The 21,523-nt window shown below is 43.2% G+C and overlaps 1 protein-coding gene across 8 annotated transcripts in view; it reads left to right on the forward strand.

Annotated features, from left to right (window-relative positions):
- The window catches only part of LOC100771980 (protein SFI1 homolog), a 61,647-nt gene that overhangs the window by 7,437 nt on the left and 32,687 nt on the right, over positions 1-21,523 (forward strand). For all 8 annotated transcript variants that reach the window (XM_035452249.1, XM_035452247.1, XM_035452248.1 and 5 more), the window contains exons 3-9: positions 1,090-1,254; positions 3,616-3,687; positions 5,551-5,661; positions 7,061-7,155; positions 11,237-11,354; positions 14,951-15,053; positions 20,326-20,482. In XM_035452249.1, coding sequence (XP_035308140.1) covers positions 1,090-1,254; positions 3,616-3,687; positions 5,551-5,661; positions 7,061-7,155; positions 11,237-11,354; positions 14,951-15,053; positions 20,326-20,482 — 821 coding nt within the window. The remainder of the gene's footprint in view (positions 1-1,089; positions 1,255-3,615; positions 3,688-5,550; positions 5,662-7,060; positions 7,156-11,236; positions 11,355-14,950; positions 15,054-20,325; positions 20,483-21,523) is intronic.

A 21,523-nucleotide genomic window follows, 5' to 3' on the forward strand; every position in this document is an offset into this window, starting at 1 on the left:
TTCTTACATTAGCCCTTTCTCCTTTTCCTCCCCATCCCTACTCCGATCTCTAGTTTTTTAATTTAACTTAATTTCTTATTATTTTGTGTGTGTGCACACACACACACACACACACACACACACACACACACACACACACACACACACACAGTGTGGGCATGCTCTCAGTGCCTGCAGAGGTCAGAAGGTATTGGATCCCTTGGAATTAGAGTTACAGGGGTATGTGAGCCACTGGATATGGGTGCTGGGACCTGAACTCTGGTCCTCATGAGATCAGAAAGCTCATTTTACCATTGAGCGAGCCATCACTCCAGTTCCCTAAAATTTTTTAAACTTTTATTATGTTATTATTTATTTATCTATTTGATTTTTTTTTTTTTTTGAGACAAGGTTTCTCTGTGTAGCCCTAGCTGTCCTAGAACTTACAATGTAGACTAGGCTGGCCTTGAACTCAGAGATCTGTCTGCCTCTGTCTACTGAGTGCAGGGATTAAAGGTGTGTTCCACCACCACCCTGCCAAAATTTTATTTTATGTGTCTGGGTGTTTTGTCTGCTTGTATATTTGTGCACCAGTGCATGCCTGGTGCTGTTGGAGGGCAGAAGTGTCAGATCCCCTGGAACTGGAATTAACAGACAGGTGTGAACTGCCTTGTGGATGCTGGGAATCTAACCCAGGTCCTCTAGAAGAACAGCAGTGCCCCTAATTGCCGAACCATTTCTCTAGGCTCCTCCCTAATATTTTATTATTATCGTAGTTTCTTTTGATGCACTAGAGATAGAACCTGGGACTTTGTGAAGTTCATCTCTGAGCCAGAATTCCAGGCCCTCTATTTTAGTTTGTACTTAGGAATTTGTTTCTAGGTTGTAAATGATTCTCTTTAAATTATAATAAAAACTAATTAACGAATATGCTAGATCTAATGATCCCACCTGTTGCTCTGCAGTTTCCACTTAGTGCTGACCCAGCAGTGCTGGTTGCTGGCATAGTCAGCATCAGTCCCCATGAGTTTAACAGCAGAGCTTGGTTGAGTGTTTAAATGTATGTATATTGTATGAAGAGATTTTTTTTTCTCTCTGCTCAAATTTAAGGTCTTTTAGGGATGGTGTGGTTAAGAAACCTTGTTCCCCTAAGGCACTGCCTCTCAACAAGTCTGCCTTCTCTGGGGTCCAGAGGGAGTTACCTCGAAGCTGTCATTCCTCCTCTCAGGCCTCACACAATTGGGCTAGACGCCGATTAAGAGAATTGCGAAGCAGGTGAGACGTTTCATTTGCTTTTCTTTCTTGCCCAAATTGAAGGAAGAATAATTATTATTTCTATGCCAGTTAGTTGGAGAACTCTTCTGAGTGGAATATTCAGATAAAAAGAATATTTAGGGCTAGGTTTGATGGTGCTTGTCTTTAATCCAAGCACTCAGGAAACAGAGGCAGATAGATTTCTGTGAGTTTGAGATTAACGTGGTCTATATTGAGAGCTTCAGCCCAACCAGGGTTACATAGCAGGAGACTTTGTCTTTAAAAGAAAAGAAGAAGAAGAATATTTAGAACTACAGACAGTTTTCATTTATGGTCTCCAGTTGTAACATACAGTTAGCTCAGCCCTAAAGGATCTTGTAAGACTAAGTCAGACAAAAGGTAGGAAGAAGAGGTTTTCAAACTGAGCCCAGAGCTTGACAAGAAGAATGAGTGAGTGGCTTTGTGTGTGTGTGTGTGTGTGTGTGTGTGTGTGTGTGTGTGTGTACACGTACACTCAAGCATTTATACCACACACTGTGCTAGGGACTGGGACTCCAAGGACGGTTCCTGCTTTCAGCACAGTCACAAGGGAATGGCAGACATCCAGTGAGCTGATGACTGTTACAGTGGCACAGCCTTGCACTGGGGTTTGAGTAGAGAACATTGAGTGTCCCACCCCTCTCTTGGTGTTTGGAAAAGACCAGGATACATGAATCTTTGCCAGGGATTTAAACAGGAAGAAAAATGAGAAAAGAATGGTTTCCCTCATATCTGATGTCTCCATCTCTTCACTGTCAAAATACTTGTATTGAAAGGTTTTGTAGCTGGGTGGTAGTAGCTCACACCTTTAGTCCCAGCACTTGGGAGGCAGAGGCAGGTGGATCTCTGTGAGCTTGAGAGCAGCCTGGTTTACAAGAGCTAGTTCCAGGACAGCCTCCAAAACCACAGAGAAACCCTGTCTTGAAAAAAAGAAAAAAAAAAAAAGGAGTTTTGTGTTGTCTTGTTTGTTTAAAGTGAGTCAGATATGGTGGTACAGGCCTGTGATCCCAGCCATATGGCAGGATAAACCAAGAAGATGGCAGATCTAGGGCAGTCTGGGCTATAAGTGGCATCGGTCAAAAAAACATTATCCTTCTAAGTTTCCTAAAATAATGATAAAGGAAAACAGGGCATGTGCTCCAATGGGAGTCTTTTCTTTGTCCACAGATTAAAAAGAAAACAATTTTATGGAATTAAAAAAATGTTTATATACTTTCATGATGAATTCTGCTATTGCTGGTTCTAAGCTCCCACAGTTGGGTAGAGGAAAAAGTCCTTCAGCTAATCTTGGTGCAAGTTAAACTGTGTAGGACTCAACTTTCTGCAACCTTTGAAACTTACAGCTTCTGAGTTTTATTACAGCAATACTTGTCTTTAAAGAAATAATTATAAAGTGGCTGGGTTTGTAAGTTAGTGGTAGAATACCTGCTTAAACTTAAAGAGTCCCTGGTTAACACACACACACACACACACACACACACACACACACACACCTGCCCTCACACAGTGGGAGATGATTCCACTGTAGAAGCTGAAAGAAACTTTCCTTATTCATACATTTTGTTTACTGGACTTATAAAATTAAAAAATAAGACCTTGAGTGGTATGGTGGCACATGCTTTTAATCCTACCACTCAAGAGGCAGAGTAGGTGGATTTCTGGGAGTTCCAGTCCAGCCTGAGCTACATATAAAGCAAAACCTTGAAATCAAAAAGAATATTTTTAACAACAATCTGCTTTATAGTAGTTTTATGTTTTATTTTGTTTTTTGAGACAGAGTTTCTCTGTATAGCCCTGGCTGTTCTAGAACTCACTCTGTAGACCAGGCTGGCCTCAAACTCAAAGATATTTGCCTGCCTCTATTTCCTGAGTACTGGGATTAAAGACTTATGTCACCACCACCCAGTTCAGTTGATTTAAGTTTTTTTTGTTTTGTTTTGTTTTTTGTTTTTTGTTTTTTGTTTTTTGTTTTTTCGAGACAGGGTGTAGCCACGCCTTCTTAGGGGCTGGCTACAGCTTCCCCTACATTTCTCCATGGCTTTGGAGGCTATCCTGGAACTAGCTGTTGTTGACCAGGCTGGTCTTGAATTCATAGAGATCCTCCTGCCTCTGCCTCCTGAGTGCTGGGCCTAAAGGCATGCGCCACCACCACCCCCTGGCCTGATTTTAGTTTTATAAACCGTCCTCTCCATTTTCTGTTTGATGCAAGATTAGTTATGACATCATCTTTTGATTCAGACTGTGGACCCTCCATTTGACATCTTAAAGGTTCCCTCTCTTTTCCAGAAAACTCCTGTTATACAGGTAGAGTTTTCAAATGTATGTGTCCTTCTCTTCTTTCAGATGTGTGGCCAGAAAGTTCTTGTATTTGTGGATTCGAATGACATTTGGAAGAGTAACTCCCTCTAGAGCCAGGTATTGTTAACTCAGAGCCCTGAGCTGCTGCTGGGCTTCTTCTGTTTCTGTTACTTTTTATTTAAAATATTTTCAATTAAAATATAATTCCATCTCTTTTCCCCTTTCCTCATCAACATTGTCATCATCATCTCTCTATGTGTTTGTGTGTGTGTGTGTTTGTGTGTGTGTGTGTGTGTGTGTGTGTGTGTGTGTGTGTGTGTGTGTAGGGTCTCACTTTGTATTTCTAGCTGGCCTGAAGCTCACTATGTAGACTAGGCTGACATAATATATCATAATTATGGTTTCTTCTCCCTCTACTCTTCCCAGTTCCTCCTCTACTTTCTTCCACCTGGATCCATTTCATTTCTGTCTCTCAGTAGAAAACAAACAGGCTTTTTCTTTTCTTTTCTTTCTTTTTTTAAAATTTATTTATTTATTTTTTATGTATATGAGTGCTTTATCTGCATGTCCACCAGAAGAGAGCATCAGATCTCATAACGGATGGTTGTGAGCCACCATGTGGTTGCTGGGAATTGAACTCAGGACCTCTGGCAGAACAACCAGTGCTCTTAACCATTGAGCCATCTCTCCAGCCCTTTTCTTTTGTTTTTTTTAAATTGCTTTTTTGAGACAGGGTTTCTCTGTGTAGCCCAGGCTGTTCCGGGAACTCAGTGATCCACCTGCTTCTGCTTCCCAAGTGCTGGAATTACAGGCGTGTGCCATCAAGGCTAACAAACAGGTTTCTAAGGGAATTTTTTTTAAAGATTCATTTATTTATTATGTATACAGTGTTCTGCCTCCATGTATGCCTACAAGCAGAAGAAGGTACCAGATCCCATAACAGATGGTTGTGAACCACCAAGTGGTTGCTGGGAATTGAACTCAGGACCTCTGGTAGAGCAGTCAGTGCTCTTAACCTGTGAGCCATCTCTGCAGCCTGTGATTTTGTTGTTTTATTATAAAATATAGTAAGATAAAACAAACACATCAGAATTGTACAAAACAAACAGAAAGAAAAGAGACCAAGAAAAGGCACAAGAAGCAGAAACTCACTCCTTTAATCCCAGCTCTCAGGAGGCAGAGGAAGGAGGATCTCTCTGAGTTTGAGGCCAGCCTGGTCTACATAGTGAGACTCAGGACAGCCAGGGCTACATGGAGCCCTGTCTCAAAAACCAAACAAAACAAAATTGCTTACTTGAGTTCAGTCTCTGGAATCTACACTGCAGCACCTTTCCTTACACACAGGAACAAGGGACAGGGTTTCTCTGTAGGTTTGGAGGCTGTCCTGGAATTCTCTTTGAAACCAAGCAGGCCCTGGAACTCACAGAGATCTGCCTGCCTCTGCGAGGGCTGGGATGAAAGTTGTACAGCTCGGCAAAAGTTTCTTATTTAATCTAAAACAATTAAAAAATGCTGACAATTGTAATAGTTTTAAATTATGATTGTGTTAGTGTTTGATGTGTGTGTGTGTGTGTGCACATACCATGACACATGTGTGGATGTCAGAAAGCCACTTTGTGGAGTCAGTTCTCTCTGCCTTTTCATGGTCCAGAGAGCAAGCAAGTCCTTGGGCTTCTCTGCTTCAGCTACTGTGGCTTTATCTACTGCATCATCTCACTTACTCCTCAGAATTGTAGTTTTGATTCCCTCATAGAGTGTGAAGATTTCAACTTTCCCTTAGTATCCATAACTGTTGAAATCCTTGGTGTAATTGTCTTGTTCCTAGTATATGTCACACTGAACTTGTGATCAGACACAGTGTGCGGCTTTCTACACTTTAGTGCTTTAACTGAGAAGGTAAGGGCAGTGTGAAGTTGACCTGGCAGAGACATCAGCCCAACTGCCTCACACCAACTTTCTGATGTTCTTGCTTCTGCCTAGGTTTTTCCATGAGCAGAGAATACTACAGAAAGTCTTTGGAGAATGGAGGGAAGAATGGTGGGTCTCCCAGAGGGAGTGGAAACTCTGCATGCGAGCTGACTGTCACTACAGGTGTCTCATTGCTTTATACTTGTTGAAATATAGACTTTGCACTGTATCAATTACTCAAAGCCTTGTTTCTGTTCCAAAGAAGCAAATTTTTGGATTGCAAATCAGTAAATCCATACTTATTTGCAGTTAGGTCCACGTCCATGCACACACGTGTGCTCCTCTGAGTCAGATAGCTTTGTTGGCCATGTGGAAACTTGTATGGTTACTCACTTCCATGTTTTTCTAAAACTGAGAGGTAGGTGGTTTTTATTTTTTTATTTTTTGAATAATTAATCCTAAACCAGGCAGTTGTGGCATATGCCTTTAATCCCAGCACCCTGGAGTAGATGTAGATCTCTAAGTTCGAGGCCAGCCTGGTCTACTGTCTAGAGCTAGTTCTAGGACAGCTAAGACTACACAGAGAAACCCTGTCTTGAAAAAACAAACAAACAAAAAAATTAGTCCTAGAATGCTGATATGATCAAGACAGGTTGTGTCCCACATAGGACATTTGGAAAATAGAGAGACTGGGTCAGGTATCTGAGTGGGAGAGCAAATGGTTTGCCTGTACAAGGTCATGGGCTTCATCCCTAGCACCAAAACACAACTTAAAAAAACAGGATAAGGATGAAAGAAGAATCTTTTAATCCTTGCCACTCACATTGCAAGGACTAAATAGAGGAAAAAGTTAAAAATGACACCGAATGCCCATTTGTAGGGATAGGTGCTATAACTTAACCAGGTAAAGACACTTGCTGCTACCTGGTAAACGGAGTTGGCTCCCTAACCCCACATAGGAGAGCCTGCACATTGTGACCTCTGACCTCCACACTTGCTGTGAACCATATACCCCTCCACACAATAAACAGAGTAGCAAAATTGTTTTGTTTTAAGTGTCTCAAAACTTACACTCTGGAACACAATGGGGAAGAGAACTCATTGTGCTGTAGAGATCAGGGACGGTGGCATTTTGTTATTTTATGTGTATGGGGGCTTTGCTTGCATGTATGTCTGTACACTATGTACTTGAAATGCCTGCAGAAGCCGGAAGAGGGAAGAGGGTGTTCGTCCCTGGGACTTCAGTTACCGGTGGCTGTCAGCTGCCATGTTGGTCCTGGGAACCTAACCAGGTCCTCTGGAAAAGCAACCAGCGTTCTTAAACGCAGAGCCAGGCTCTAGCCCCAATTATTATTTTTAGATGGCTCTGCTATCAAGGGTCAAACAGCCTATTACTTCCCATAGAATTTCCCTGTGCTAAACCTAGGTAGCACCCTCATTCCAAACAGCCCTAACGTCTGCTGATCAGTTCTCTATCAACTACAGGTTGATAGAACGCTCCTAAGTGTAAAAGTGACTGGGTATGCTGGGTGGGGTTTCTTTATTGTCTTACCATAACACCATTTGTATTTTGGCTCCTCAGATACTACTTGTACAACCTGATGTTCCAGAGCTGGAAGACCTTTGTGCACCAGCAACAGGAGATGAAGAGGAGGCTCCACAGAGCTAAGCATCATGGTGAGAGAGGGAGTCATCTGGTGAGAGAGAACATGCCCTTGACTCCTTTCTTGTTCTGGGAGTGTGATCTAGGTGAACCCCCTGCCTGGTCAAATCCTATATCAGTCTCCATATGGCATAGTTTGGGCAGTTGAAGCTCATTTGACTATACCTGGTCTGCTGGTGTGCTTACACTGAGCACAGAACAACTGGTCCCCCATGGTGTGGACCTGTACTTCCTCCTTTCCCTGTCTAGGTGACAGGCCTTGCTAAGGTTGGTTCCATTCTTCATGCTTCAGCAGTATTTATCTGGTGTTATGAGAGCCCTCTAAAGGAAGCACCCATTACTGCTTCCTGACAGTAACTCTCACCTTCCTCCAATGTTGGTACTTCATCACCTCTGTGTATTTACTCTGTTTTCCTTGTATACATAGCTGAAGGAGTGGTTGCTACTCTGCAAGTTCACTCTTAATGGCCTCTCTTAATGAACTCGAAGCCTTGGTGTGACATTCAGGGTTTCACCTGTTCTCTCCCTGCCCCCAGCCTCTGACCACACTGAATATGCACTTCTTACCTTTCCTTGAGATCAAAAAAATTCAGACCCATTTTCATTCATTGGTTAATTTATTTTTCTACGTGTCTGTGTGCTGTGTCCATGCAGCAGCCAGAAGAGAGTATAAGGTCCACTGAAACTGGACTTTCATTTAGTTGTAACCTGGGATTTGAACCTGAGTCCTCTGGAAGAGCAACAAGTGCTCTTAACTGTGGAGCTATCTCTCCAGTTTTGGTTCAGGTGCATTTGAAGTGTTACCTTCCCAAGCCAGGTGTGTTGATACATGCCTGTAACCTCAGTACTCAAGAGGTGGAGGAAAGAAAATAGAAAATTCCCGACTAACTGGGACTACATAGAAAGTTCAAATAGCACAACGAGCTCAAAAATAACTAAATCAGCCTGGCGTTGGTGGCACATGCCTTTAGTCCCAGCACTTGGGAGGCAGAGGCAGGCGGATCCTGGTCTACAGAGTGAGTTCCAGGACAAGCTCAAAAGCAATACAGAGAAACTCTGTCTCAAAAAACCACAAACAAACAAACAAAAAAAAAACTAAATAAGTGACGAATGTTACCTTCCCTGTCTAGCTTTCTCTTCTTTCCCCAGGATGTTGGGTTCTTAGTTCAGTATGAGACAGATTGTTTCTATATTTAACCTGTAAGTAGCTAATGGTTTGTTTTTGTTGTTATTTCTAATTCTCATAAAGTAGGAATTATTCTTTTTGGTGTACAATTCTATGCTTTTGGCAAATGCAGAGTCATTTTATATGAAAAATACAAATTGCTATTTTAGAATGGGGCAGCTGTGCTGGTGCGTGCCTGTAATCACAGCACTGGAGAGGTTAGGGAGCACGCAGATGACTGGCCTCGGACGCACAGTCTGCTCCTGTTTCAAAAAAACAAACAAGTTGAGCACACATGCCTTTAATACCAGCACTCCAGAGGCAGGCGGATCTCTCTGAATTCAGAGAGTAATCTGATCTACATAGTGAGTTCAGGCCAGCCAGGGCTACACAGGGAGACTGTGCCTCAAAAAAAAGAAAACAAAAAACCTCCTACAAAATAATAATAATAATAATTTAACTCTACAAACAGTTATCTGAATTATCTATATAGATAGTTCAGATATTTCATTCTAGTTTTTGCATTTTTCTAAAAATTAATGATATTGAGTATCTATTCCTGTTCTCACTATTAATGCATATACACACCACATGTGCACACATATGTATATATATGCCATTGTATTAGTTAGGGTTCTGTGAAGGAACAAAACTAATTTGTGTATATATACATATGTATATTATATATTATGTTAATACATAATCAATTCTGTCAATTAATAACATATATTATTATATACATTAAAAGGGGATTTGTGAGAGTGGCTTACAGGCTGTGGTACAAGTAGGCCAGCAATGGCTGCGTCCTGATGGAAAGGCCAAGGATCTGGTTCACAAGACTGGATGTCTTAACTGTTCCAATCTGGTGCTAGAGTCCCAGGGAAGTCCTAGAGAGCTGCTGGTCTTCAGTCTGTGTTGGAATCCTGAAAATGTAGATACTCCAGCAAAGGAGTATCTCAGGGTAACAGGGTTGATGAGGGCAAGCAGAAAAACAGCAAAAGCTTCCTTTTTCCATGTCCTTTTATGTGGGTTGCCACCAGAAGGTATGACTTGATTTAGTATGGTTCTTCTCACCTCAAATGATCCAGTGAAGAAAAATTCTTCACAGGTGTGCCCAGCTATTTGGGTTTTAGTTAATTCCAGATGTAGTTAAATTGACATCCTAGATTTTATTATTTTGTTTTGATATTAGCCATCATATTTGTATCTTTTTTGTGTCTGTTGAGGTTCCTTAAAAACAAAAAAAGGGGTGGTGGTGGTGGTTAGATTTACTTATTTACTTTTTATGTGTTTGAATGTTTTGCCCTACATGTGTGTCACAGAGATCTGTCTGCCTCTGCCTCCCGAGTGCAGGGATTAAAGACGTGCGCCACCACCATGTTTCTAGGGTTGGGAAAATGGATGTCAGTAATGTGGTTTGCAAAGCAAGCATGAGGACCTGAGCTTGATTCTTTAGAAACCACATAAAAAGCCAGTCATGCCTCCAAACCAGCCCTGGGAAATGGAGGCAGGAGGGTTCCTGTGGCTCTCTGGCCAAGCTAGTCTAGTTTAATTGGTGAGTTCCCAGTTCACTGAGAAACTCTTGTCTTAAACAATAAGGCCAGATATGGTAGTGTGCATCTCTAATTCCAGCACTTGAGGCAAGTGGATTTCTGTGAGTTTGAGGGTAGCTTAGTCTACAAAGGAAGTTCCAAATCAGGCAGGTAATATAGAGACCTGGTCTCAAAAAAAACCAAAAGGTTTTGGGGTAGTGGTGGTGTATACCTTTAATCCCAGCACCGGGGAGGCAGGGACAGGCAGAACTCTGTGAGTTTGAGGCCAGCCTGATCTACCCACGGAGTGAGTTCTAGGACAGTTAGGCCTATTTACACAGAGAAACCATGCCTCAAAACAAAATAATACAATACAAAAAACCCCAAAGGTGGAAGGGCTCAGGTGAAGCACAGTTAGCAGTGTGCCTGCCTGACACACTTATTTTTCCTTTAAATGCTTGTAACTGGTGGCACCACAGTCTCTAATCCTTTTTAATTTGTAACACTACACAGTGTGTCCAGAAGAGGGCACATGAAGGCTGGAGAAGAGCTATGGGCATTTCAAGCTAAGTACAGGAAGTCCTTGAGCTGGTATCACAACCTGAAATAATATATCCCTCTCCACCCTTTACATTTTCTGACATTCATTTGTTTGTTTAAATATGTGGGGCTCCTGTATACAATGGTGCTCATGTGAGGTAGGAAGATAGCCTTCAGGAGGCAGTTCTTTCCTCCTTTTGTGTGAGTGAACTCAGGTCACCCTGGTCTGGCAGCAAGTATCCTTAATCACTGGGTCATCTCATTGGCCCTCTCTTGTAGACCAGGCTGGTCTTGAACTCACAGAGATCTGCCTGCCTCTGCCTCCTAAGTGCTAGAATTAAAGGCATGCTCCACCAAAAGCCCAGCGTCCCAGTTTTTTTTTTTTAAACTTAGTATGTATACAGTATTCTGCCTGCATGTGTCTCTTTATGACAGAAGAGGACACCAGATCTCATTACAGATGGTTGTGAGCCACCATATGGTTGCTGGGAATTGAACTCAGGACCTTTGGAACACCAGCCAGTGCTCTTAACCTCTGAGCCATCTCTCCAGCTCTCTACCCAGTTTTTTTGTTTGTTTTGTTTTGAGACAGGGTCCTTTTTATTTTTTTCTGGCTTTATTTTTAATTATGTTTATGTACGTATGTCAGTGTATAGGAATGTGCAGAGGCCAGAAGAAAGGTGTCAGATCCCCTGCAATCCATCCTGGAGCTGGAATCACAGGAAATTGTGAGCTGCCCAGTGTGGATGCTAGGAACTGAACTGTAGTCATGAAAGAACAGTAGATACTATTAACTGCTGAGCCATCTCTACAGCCCAGTTTCTACCCTTTAAAAAGATCTCTCTTTGATGTCTTTAGATACAAAGCAGAAGATGCGCCAAGCCTGGAAGTCCTGGTTGATATACGTTGTTGCTTGTAGGACCAAACGTCAAATGCAGAACACTGCTCTAGAATTTAGGCGACGGAGTGTCTTATGGTGAGTGTGTGGGGTCAGCAGTCATCCTTTTACCTCAGTGTTGGGATGATGCTTTAATTTGCCCATCTCACACAGTTGACACCTATAAATATCCTTTGATAACATCCAGCTATAATATTGAATATTCATATAACCATAATTAATTTTAATTAAGTACTTACAGAGTCCTCAGCCTATGTTAACTTTATATATAGAATTTTGGTGGTAGGGTTATGAACTGGCTAGTTTTATGTCAGTTTGATACAAGTTAGAGTTATCTGAAAGGAGGAAATCTCAGTTAGAAAATGCCTCCATAAGATTGGGCTGCAGGCAGGTACTTAGTGTTTGATGTGGGCCCAGTCCATGGTGGGTGGTGCCATCCCTGGGCTGGTGGTCCTGGGTTCTATAGAAAAGCAGGCTGAGCTGGACAGTGGTGGCGCATGCCTTTAATCCCAGCACTCAGGAGGCAGAGGAAGGTGGATCTCTGTGAGTTTGAGGCCAGCCTGGTCTACAGAGTGAGTTCCAGGACAGGCTCCAAAGTTACACAGAGAAACCCTGTCTTGAAAAACAAAAACAAAAAACAAAAAACAAAAAACAAAAAAAGAAAGAAAGAAAGAGAAAGAAAGAAAAGAAAGAAAAGAAAAAGAAAAAGAAAAAAAAAAAAAAGCAGGCTGAGCAAGCCAGTAAGCAGCACTCCTCCATGGCCTCTGCATCAGCTCCTGCCTCCAGGTTCCTGCCCTGTTTGAGTTTCTGTTCTGACTTCCTTCAATGATGAATAGTGATATGGAAGTGTAAGCCAAATAAACCCTTTCTTCCCCAAGTTGCTTGTCATGGTGTTTCATCACAGCAATAGAAATTCTAACTAGGACAGGGTGGCACAAGGGAGTGGGCTTAAGGTCTGTCACATGGTTGACAAATACTCCACCACTGAGTCACACCATTTGCTTTTATTTTGAGCAGTCTGGCCTTCAATTCTCTCTAGCCCAAGCTAGTTCTAGGCCTTTGACCCTCGTGACTTAGCCAAATAGTTGGGGTTACAGGTCTGCACCACTAGGTGGGGCCATGTATGTGTTGTAAAGTATTTCATTTAATCCTTGTACATACATCATAATGTACAGTAAGGTTCAGGAAAGTCAGAGGACTTGTCTGAATTCTTGTAAATTACCATTGAAAAAAACCAAGAGCCCACTCTTTGCTGCAGCCACTGCTCTGCATTGCATCTCACCAACACTGCACATACAGGACAAAGTCTACTTTGGATCCCTTGGCATGTATAACAAATCTGCTTTGCCCCTCGGGGTTCTCTGGGTTCTGAATGTTAAAGCTCAGGAGAGATGAGCATGGAGTACAGCCTGATAGCTTTACAGACTGTAAGGGGCCGTTTCCTGCATTATAATGGTGCCTGAAGACACCAAGATGTAAATTACTTCACAGGCGCTGGGTAATCTCCATTCCTTTGATCTCTGCCTATCCCGTGGCTCATTTTGGCCTGAGGAGCTGAAGCCATTCATAGGGTAACACGTCCCAGGCGGCTGGTCAGCCTTTATAAGGGATGGTTTTCTTGGTTTAGTGTCTCCGCTCTGGGAAGCTTATGCTCTTTCACTCTCAAGATGCATTAAAGCTTGTCTGCAGAAGGATCCGAGTGTCCCGTGTATGATTTCTTGCCGGCCGAGAAATACAGAGCGCGCGGGACAACAGACATACTGACATGGATCTGAATCCCTGTCCCAACATGTTTCATTGGGTCATTTCACCTCGCCATGTTTCCTTTTTCTCTTCTGTGAAATAGGCTTACCGTTAGTTATCTTTCTAGGTTGTTACTGAGAATAGATCAAATAATGTCTGTGAAGTAGTTAGCAGTGCCCAGGACATCTGTGGACAGAAAGAACTTTTATTTATTTAATGTGTCTGTGTATATACAATATATGTGCATAGGGGCGAAAGTGTGGTTGTACATGTGTAAAAAGCTTGGTTTCTCCCTCACTTTCTACCTTTTTTTATTGTCATTTGTTTTTTTCCCAGACAGGGTTCCTCTGTGTAGGCCTGGCTGTCCTGGAACTTGCAGGTTGGCCTTGAACTCAGAGATCCACCTGCTTCTGCCTCCTGAGTGCTGGGATTAAAGGCGTGTGCCACCACCGCCTTTTTTTCATTTTCTTTTCTTTTCCTTTTTTTTTCTTTCTCTTCTTTTCTTCTTCTTTCTTCTCTCTTCTTCTCTTCTTCTTCTTCTTCTTTTTTTTTTTTTTTTTTTTTTTGAGATAGGGTCTTAATATGTAGGCCTGACTGGCCTCAAATTCATAAAAATCCTTCTGCCTCTGCCTCCCAAGTTCATCACCATGCTGGGTTCTACCTTACTTTTTAAGACAGGATCTCTCAGTGAACCTGGAACTTGCCAGTTCAGCTAGGTTGGCTGGCCAACCACTGAGCCTCTAGGGAACCATTTTGACTCTGTAGCATGGAGATTACAGATGTTGTCACTGAGCCTGGGTTTTTATGTGGGTGCTGGGATACAAACTCAGGTTTTCATGATTGCACAGCAAGCACTTCACCATCGGAGCCATCTCCTCAGCCTTAAAAAATGATTAGGTAGCCTAACTTGGTGGTGTACACCTTTAAACCCAGCACTCAGGAGGCAGAGCAGGTGGATCTCTGTGAGTTCCAGACCAGTCTGGTCTACAGAGCAAGTTCAAGGACAGCCAGGACTCCACAGAGAAACCCTGTCCTGAACAACCTTAAAAAAAGGAAGAGAGAGGAAGAAGAAAGGAAAGAAAATAGAAAAGAGATTCCGGCTAAGATGAAGATGTGGCTGCAATAGGAGGGAAGGAAGGAGACATCCTGCAAGATTAGAAACCTGAAAGCCACTTTTTTTCCCTTCAGATTTTCTCATGAAGCTGACTTTTAAATGTGGGTAACTTCCATGTTTGAAAACTAAATTGTGTAGGCCAGAGCACCTGAGCGTGTCTGAAGTGCTGAAGAGTAGAGAGCTTTCCTGGCATGCACATGTCCCTGAGTTCATTGCCAGTACTGCAAACGAATAAATGATTGGATGATAATTTATAGTGCTTAAGACTGGGTCTGACATTAGTTTATGTTCCTTAAACTTTTTTTTTTTTTAAGATTTATTTATTTATTTATCATGTATACAGTGTGTGCCAGAAGAGGGCACCAGATCACATTACAGATGGTTGTGAGCCACCATGTGATTGCTGGGAATTGAACTCAGAACCTCTGGAAGAACAATCAGTGCTCTTAACCCCTGATCCATCTCTCCAGCCCCCCTTAAACTTTTTAAAATCATATTTTATGTAGTGTGTGAGAGATGATGATGCATGTGGAGGCCAGAGACAACTTGTGGGAGTGAGTTTTCTCCTTCCACCATGGGGGTCCCAGGGACCGAACTCAGACTTGGTGGCAAGTACAGTACTTGACAAGCCATCTCTTCAGCCCTTAGACCACTCTTGATTTTGTATTTCTTTGCTGCAGTGGGTCTAGCAGATGTCAGTTTAGAGATGGCACTATGAAGGAGAGAGACTTGGGTTACAGTTCAGAAGCACAGCCCTAGTTTCTTCTTTTATGTCCCTGCAACCCCAACTGATTCCATCTTTGATTTCCTCTTTCAGTTTCTGGTGGAGCAAGTGGATGTGGCGACTAGGACAAGCCCATGCAGACCATGCTCTTCACGCAGCGGCTGTGAAGCACAGGGCCCTGAGCCTCCAGCTGCAGGTTTGTCTAGTACATATTCAGGTTTTGGTGTCCTAGGACTATATAATCAACAGGAAGGCTTTTCACTGCTGCTGCTTGTTGGGAGTGCAGCTGGGCATCTGGGGAGATGGGGTGGGAGAGCAATGCAGAAGGCCAGGCTGTGGCAGATGGGTGCTGCTGTTTGGAATATGCACCTGCTCTCCACGAGATTTCTAACTAACATGATTAGAAACTGTTTAAAATATGTTCTTATTACCTCATTATTTTTCTATAGCAAATGAGAAAATGATGCAGGTAGAAACCAAGACTGCAAAGAAAACTCTTCTGCTTTATCTTCATAGGGTGTTTGGTTTTTGGTTTTTGAATCAGGGTCTCATGTTGTCTAGGCTTGCCTTGAACTTGCTATGTAGTGGAGAATGATCTTAATCTTCCAATCCTCTTGCCTCCACCTTCCAAGTGCTAGAACCATGCTTACTAACTTAAACTCACCAGTCTGTGGGTGAATACATGTTAATAACACACACATGGCCTCTGAGGTTACCTGCACACACTTGGCACACACACAGTGGAATCAATTGTCTTGCAAACTGAAAGGATGATTTAATGGTTAGAGCACATACTCTCTTACAGAGGACCTGAGTTTGGTTCCTAGAACCCACAAACCTACATTAGGCAAATCACAATTATCTATAACTCCAGCTCCAGGAGATCTGATACCTTCTGGCCTCCTCAGGTATCTGGATTCAGATGCATATACCTTCACACAGACACACACACATACACATAAGTCCCAGCACTGAAGAGGCAGAGGCAGGTGGATCTCTGTGAGTTTGAGGCCAGCCTAGTCTACAGAGCGAGTTGTAGGACAGCCAGGGCTGCACAGAGAAATCCTGTCTCAAAAAACAAAAACAAACAAAAAATGATGAAGAAGAAAGAAAAATCTAAGTGAGATTTTGGCAAGATGGTAGTTGGAGTGTGTGTTTATATGTGTTCATGATTTATTTTATTTTACATATGTAAGGTTTTTTCATTATGTATGTATGTATGTATGTATGTATGTATGTATGTATGTATGTGTGTATGTATGTGTACCATGTGTGTGCCTGGTGCCCATGGAGGGCAGAAGAGGGTATTGAATCACCTGGAATTAGAGTTACAGATGGTTGTGAGCTGCCATGTAGGTCCTGGGAATCAAACCTGAGTCCTCTGAAAGAGCAGGCAGCTCTCTCAGCCACTGAGCCATCTCCCCAGACTGAGATTCTGATTGTTTTGAATGTGACTGCCAGACTTGGTGTTGGTGGCATGCCTTTAATCCCAGCACTCGGGAGTAAGAGGCGCAAGGGTCTCTGTGAGTTGGAGACCAGCCTGGTCTACAAGAGCTAGTTCCAGGACAGAGAAACCCTGTTTTGAAAAACAAAAAAAAAAAAAAAAAAAAAAAAAAAGGACTAATAGGATTTTCTTATGGAGAGATTAAATGTGATTCAGAAAGGAATTCTGTTGCAGCTCCTGACTTTGGCTGAGCCCCTGCAACAATGGGGTTGCCCTTTACTGACATGGGACCTCTGAAGGAGAAGCAGCCTGTGGGGAAGGATTGGGGGGAGCTATGTTCTTCTCTCGGAATGCTGAGCCTGATACTCCGAGTCTCTATAGAGAAGTGCAGATGGCTTCTGTAGCATCTGCAATCCTGAGGAAGGGTCCAGGCGGGACCCTACCATTGGGAGTCCTTGTAGGAAGATGGTATTTGAAGCTGAGTAATAAATGAATGGTGAAGTGAGTGAGTGGGTTGACAGGAGAGTCCCTGTGAAGTCACAGCAGGAACAGGGAGGACCTGCAGGAACCCAGCAGAGAAAGTGCTGTCTGCCACATCAGGTGCCATTCTGCTGGGTCAGGCAGGGTGAGGACAGACCTGACCTTTGGGCTGAACCATGTGGAAATGGTGATAGACTTGATAAACAGTTTTGGTGAGCACATGGAATGCTTTTAAGAAAGCCTGCTAGGGAGAAGTTTCAGTGGCTGTCTTGAGGAGCTTGGGAAGGAATGAGCTAGTGTCAGCTGTGTGGTATAGTGTGCTAAAGGGAGAACCTTTGCTTTAGGGGTTGTGTCTGCAAATCCTGAGTCACAGAAAAAAAGGTGGGTAATATATACACTTCACACTGTTTAACCCATTCTTCATGATTTTTTTCTTTTTTTTTTTGAAACAGGGTTTCTGTGTAGCTTTGGAGGCTGGCCTAGAATTCACAGAGATCCTCTTGTCTCTGCCTCCCCAGTGCTAGGATTAAAGGCATGCACAAACATTGTCCAGCTTATTTTTGCTTGAGACAGGGCCTCACTATGTAGCCCTGGCTATCCTGGAACTCACTACATAGACCAGGCTGGCCTCTAACTCACAGAAATCCACCCAATTCTGCCTCCTGAATGCTGGGATTAAAGGCACGAACCCAGTATGCCCTGATCCTCCTGCCTTCTTCATGTTTTAACAATTGTACAAATATAATTTATTCCCTTTTAAATATTCAGGAAAAAGAAGGAGGGGGCTTGAACCAGAGTTCAATTCCCAGCACCCATATCAGGTGGCTCACAACCATCTGTAACTCCAACTCCAGGGGATCCAATTCCTTTGGCTTTCAGACACCTGCACACATATGTACATACCCACACAAGAGACACACATGTCACATATATAATTAAAAACAATAAAATTAAAAAAATAATAAAAATCCATGGTTGGTTATTTATTTTTGTATTTTTGAGACAGGGTTTCTCTCTGTAGCTCTGGCTGTCCTGGAACTAGCTCTGTTGGTTAGGTTGACCTTGAACTCACAGAGATCCACCTGCCCCTGCCTCCCAAGTGCTGGGATTAAAGGTGTACACCATTTCCCACTTAAATTTAGGGTGCTATTAAGAAGCCCATGCTGAGCTGGGTGTTGGTGGCGCATGCCTTTAGTCCCAGCACTTGGGAGGCAGAGGCAGGCGGATCTCTGAGTTCCAGGCCAGCCTGGTCTACAGAGCCAGTACCAGCATAGGCTCCAAAGCTGCACAAACTTCTGATCCACCAGCTTCAGCCTTCCAAGTCCTGAGATAATGAGCAGGACCTCCCACACTCAGTTTAAGAATAAATATTGTTCTCTCTTGATGATTTCTGCTTTTAGACAGTGTCTCATATCCCCTCCTGGGCCTCTTGCTTCTGCCTCCTGTGTGCACTGGACCTGGCTTGTGCTTAGTTGCTCTGAGTCACTTGAAAATCATGGATGTAATGTTTGCTCTCAATACACTTCGATATACTTCCATTGTAACTTTTAAAAGGGGGATTTTTTTTTTTTAAGAATTGTTTAATTATTTATTATGTATACATTGTTGTGCCTGCATGTCCCCCTGCATTCCAGAAGAGGGCCCCAGGTCTCATTGTAGATGGTTGTGAGCTGCCAGGTGGTTGCTGGGAATTGAACTCAGGTCCTCTGGAAGAGCAGCCAGTGCTCTTAACCTCTGAGCCATCTCTCCAGCCCGAGATGGCTCTTTTATATAGCCACAATGTCATTATTTCCAGTGCCTTTCATATTGATGACAATATATAACACACAGTTCACACACGCACACACACACACACACACACACACACACACACACACACACACACACACACACACACGTCTTCAAACACACTAGAAGAAGAAATCAGATCCCATTATGGATGGTTGGTTATGAGCCACCATGTGGGTGCTGGGAATTGAAAGAGCAGTCAGTGCTCTGAGGCATCTCTCCAGCCTGGTAAGGGCTTTTTTTTTTTTTTTTTTTTTTTTTTTTTTTCTTCTTCGAGACAGGGTTTCTCTGTGTAGCAGCCCTGGTTGTCCTGGAACTTGCTCTGTAGTCCAAGCTGGCCTTGAACACACAGAGATCTGCCTGCCTCTACCTCTCAAGTGCTGGGATTAAAGGCATGCACTACTACTGCCCAGCCTGTTAAGCACATTTAAAGGAAAATTTAGAAGAAGAAAAAAAAGCCAGGTAGTGAATGCCTTTAATTCTATCATTTGGGAGGCAGAGGAAGGCAGATCTCTGAGCTTGAGGTCACCTTGATCTCAGATCGAGTTCTAGGACAGCTAGAGTTACACAGAGAAATCCTGCCTTTAAAAACAAAACAACCAAACAAAAAGTAGTATGGAAGAAAAACAGTACATTTATCCATTAGTTTCTCAACCTAGTATAAAGTGAAAGCTGAAGTATGTATAGGAGAGGGCAGATTTCCAGTGATAGACTTGAGAATGTAAGAGAAGATGGTGTGTAGTCACAGTAAGGGGGACCTTTGACTGGAGTTTGGTCAGTTTGGCTAGAGCAGGGAGCAGGGAGCAGAGGCAGGCAGAGTTACCTGGTGCAACCTGCAGAAAACCCTTGATTGCTTTTTTAAAAAGATTTATTTCCTTATGCATATTTGTCCTCCCTCCCTCCCTCCCTCCCTTCCTCCCTCCCTTCCTCCTCCCCTCCTCCCCTCCCTCCCGTGTGTGTGTGTGTGTGTGTGTGGTGTGTGTGTGTGTGTGTGTGTGTGTGTGTGTGTGTGTGTGTGTAAATTTTGTGTTTGTGTGTATGTCTATATACCATGTATGTGTCTGGCACTTCAGAGGACAGGGAAGGTGTCATATCCCCTGGAGCTGGAGTTACAGATGGTTTTGAGTCCCTCTGTGGGTACTGGGAACTGAACCTGGGTCTTCTGTAAGAGTAACAATCATTGAGCTATCTCCCTCCATTATTCCTTTTTCAGGGCAGGATTTTAATTATCTGTGTTTGCATGGAGCTGTCATAGAAATTTAAAACAGAGCAGCTGCTAACATCAGTACTCTCTGTATCTGATTCATCTTCCTCTAAAGTTTCCCCAGCTTGTTATTGAGGCCTCATTCCTTGCATATTTAGGAGCAATCACATGTCTTTTCTCAGTACATTCACCAGTGCAGCTGAGCTCAAGAGCTTTATCCTGAACTCTGTCATGTACTTGAAAATTACCCTCCACACAGACAGGGTTTCTCTGTGTAGTCCTGGCTGTCATGGAACTCACTCTGTAGACCAGGCTGGCAGCAAACTCAAGAGATCCACCTGCTCCTGCCTTCCAGTACTGGGATTTAAGGTGTGTACCACCACCACCCAGCTGCAAGTTACTTTTTACAACTTCTTTTTATTTGTTTGTTTTTTATTTGTAACCCCCCCCCAAGTTTGTTTTGTTTTAGGCAGGATCTCACATAGCCCAAGCTGGCTTCAAACTCACTGTGTGGCTGAGAATGACATTGAATTCCTGACCTGGTCTTTTCAGGCTTGGTCACAATGGCAAGAACAGCTCCTACATAGCCGGCAGGAAAGATGGAAGATGGTCATTGCTGTGCAACACCATCAGCGCTGGCAGAAGCAGAGATCTTTGAAGGCTTGGCTTCAATACCTCCACATCTGTAGGGTGAAGAGATGGCAGAACGGTGAGTAGGAACCCTCGGTTCCCAAGCCTGGACTTGTCTGACCACTCTCCCCACTGCCCGTGACCCTCCATGCAGAGGAAGCAGGATGCATTACACCACAATTCTGAGGACAAGAAATTTAGAAGAAAAGTGTATTTCCTTCTGGCTTTTACTAACATGCCTAACTTCTATTCAAATAGTCTTTTTTTTTTTTTTTTTTTTTTTTTTTTTTTTGAGGGGAAGGGTTTTTTGAGGCAGGGTTTCTCTGTGGCTTTGGAGTCTGTCCTGGAACTAACTCTTGTAGACCAAACTGGTCTTGAACTCACAGAGATCCGTCTGCCTCTGCCTTCCAAGTGCTGGGATTAAAGGCGTGTGCCTTTTTTGTCTTAATACAGTATTTATCTTCTTTCTCTCTGTTAAACCCTGTGCCAATCACTTTCCCAGACTTCCTGGGACAGTACAGAAAAGGGACATACAAGGTAGAGGAGACATGAGAGAAGGAGCTATGTCAGGTTGGAGGTTGAGGCAGCTGCTTCACATGGTGAAGAGGGTGAGAAAGCCACCTTAGGCAGAAGAGTCCCCAGGCCTATGAGTGGACAACACCAAGAATTATAAAGGGGAAGAGCTGCTGCTTCAGAAAAGGCCTCCTGGCATAGCTGGTGGTGAGGCTCCCCATTAGTCCCAATTCAGCCCAGAGCCAGCCACACCAACTGTCAACCCAGCCCTAGTGAACCTGGCTGTTGTGCTGATGTCTGTTGAAGTGGTGCTGTGTAAATGGAGGTGGAACTTTGCTTTTGTCCTGACCACCCAGTTTCAAATACACACACAGAAACATATTAATTACAGAATGTTTTGCCTATTGCTCAGGCTTATTACTAACTAGCTCTTACAACTTAAATTAACCCATTTCTATTAATCTACATTTTGCCACGTGGCTTTGTGGCTTTACTGTCCTCTGGCATGTCTTGTTCCTCTGGTGACTGGCTCGCATCTCTCTCTACTCTACCCTTCTTTCTCTCTCTATCTCCATTTAGCTTTCTAGCCTGGCCTTATTATGCTTTG

This window comes from Cricetulus griseus (genome assembly GCF_003668045.3).
Source record: "Cricetulus griseus strain 17A/GY chromosome 1 unlocalized genomic scaffold, alternate assembly CriGri-PICRH-1.0 chr1_1, whole genome shotgun sequence".
Classification (NCBI taxonomy): domain Eukaryota; kingdom Metazoa; phylum Chordata; class Mammalia; order Rodentia; family Cricetidae; genus Cricetulus; species Cricetulus griseus.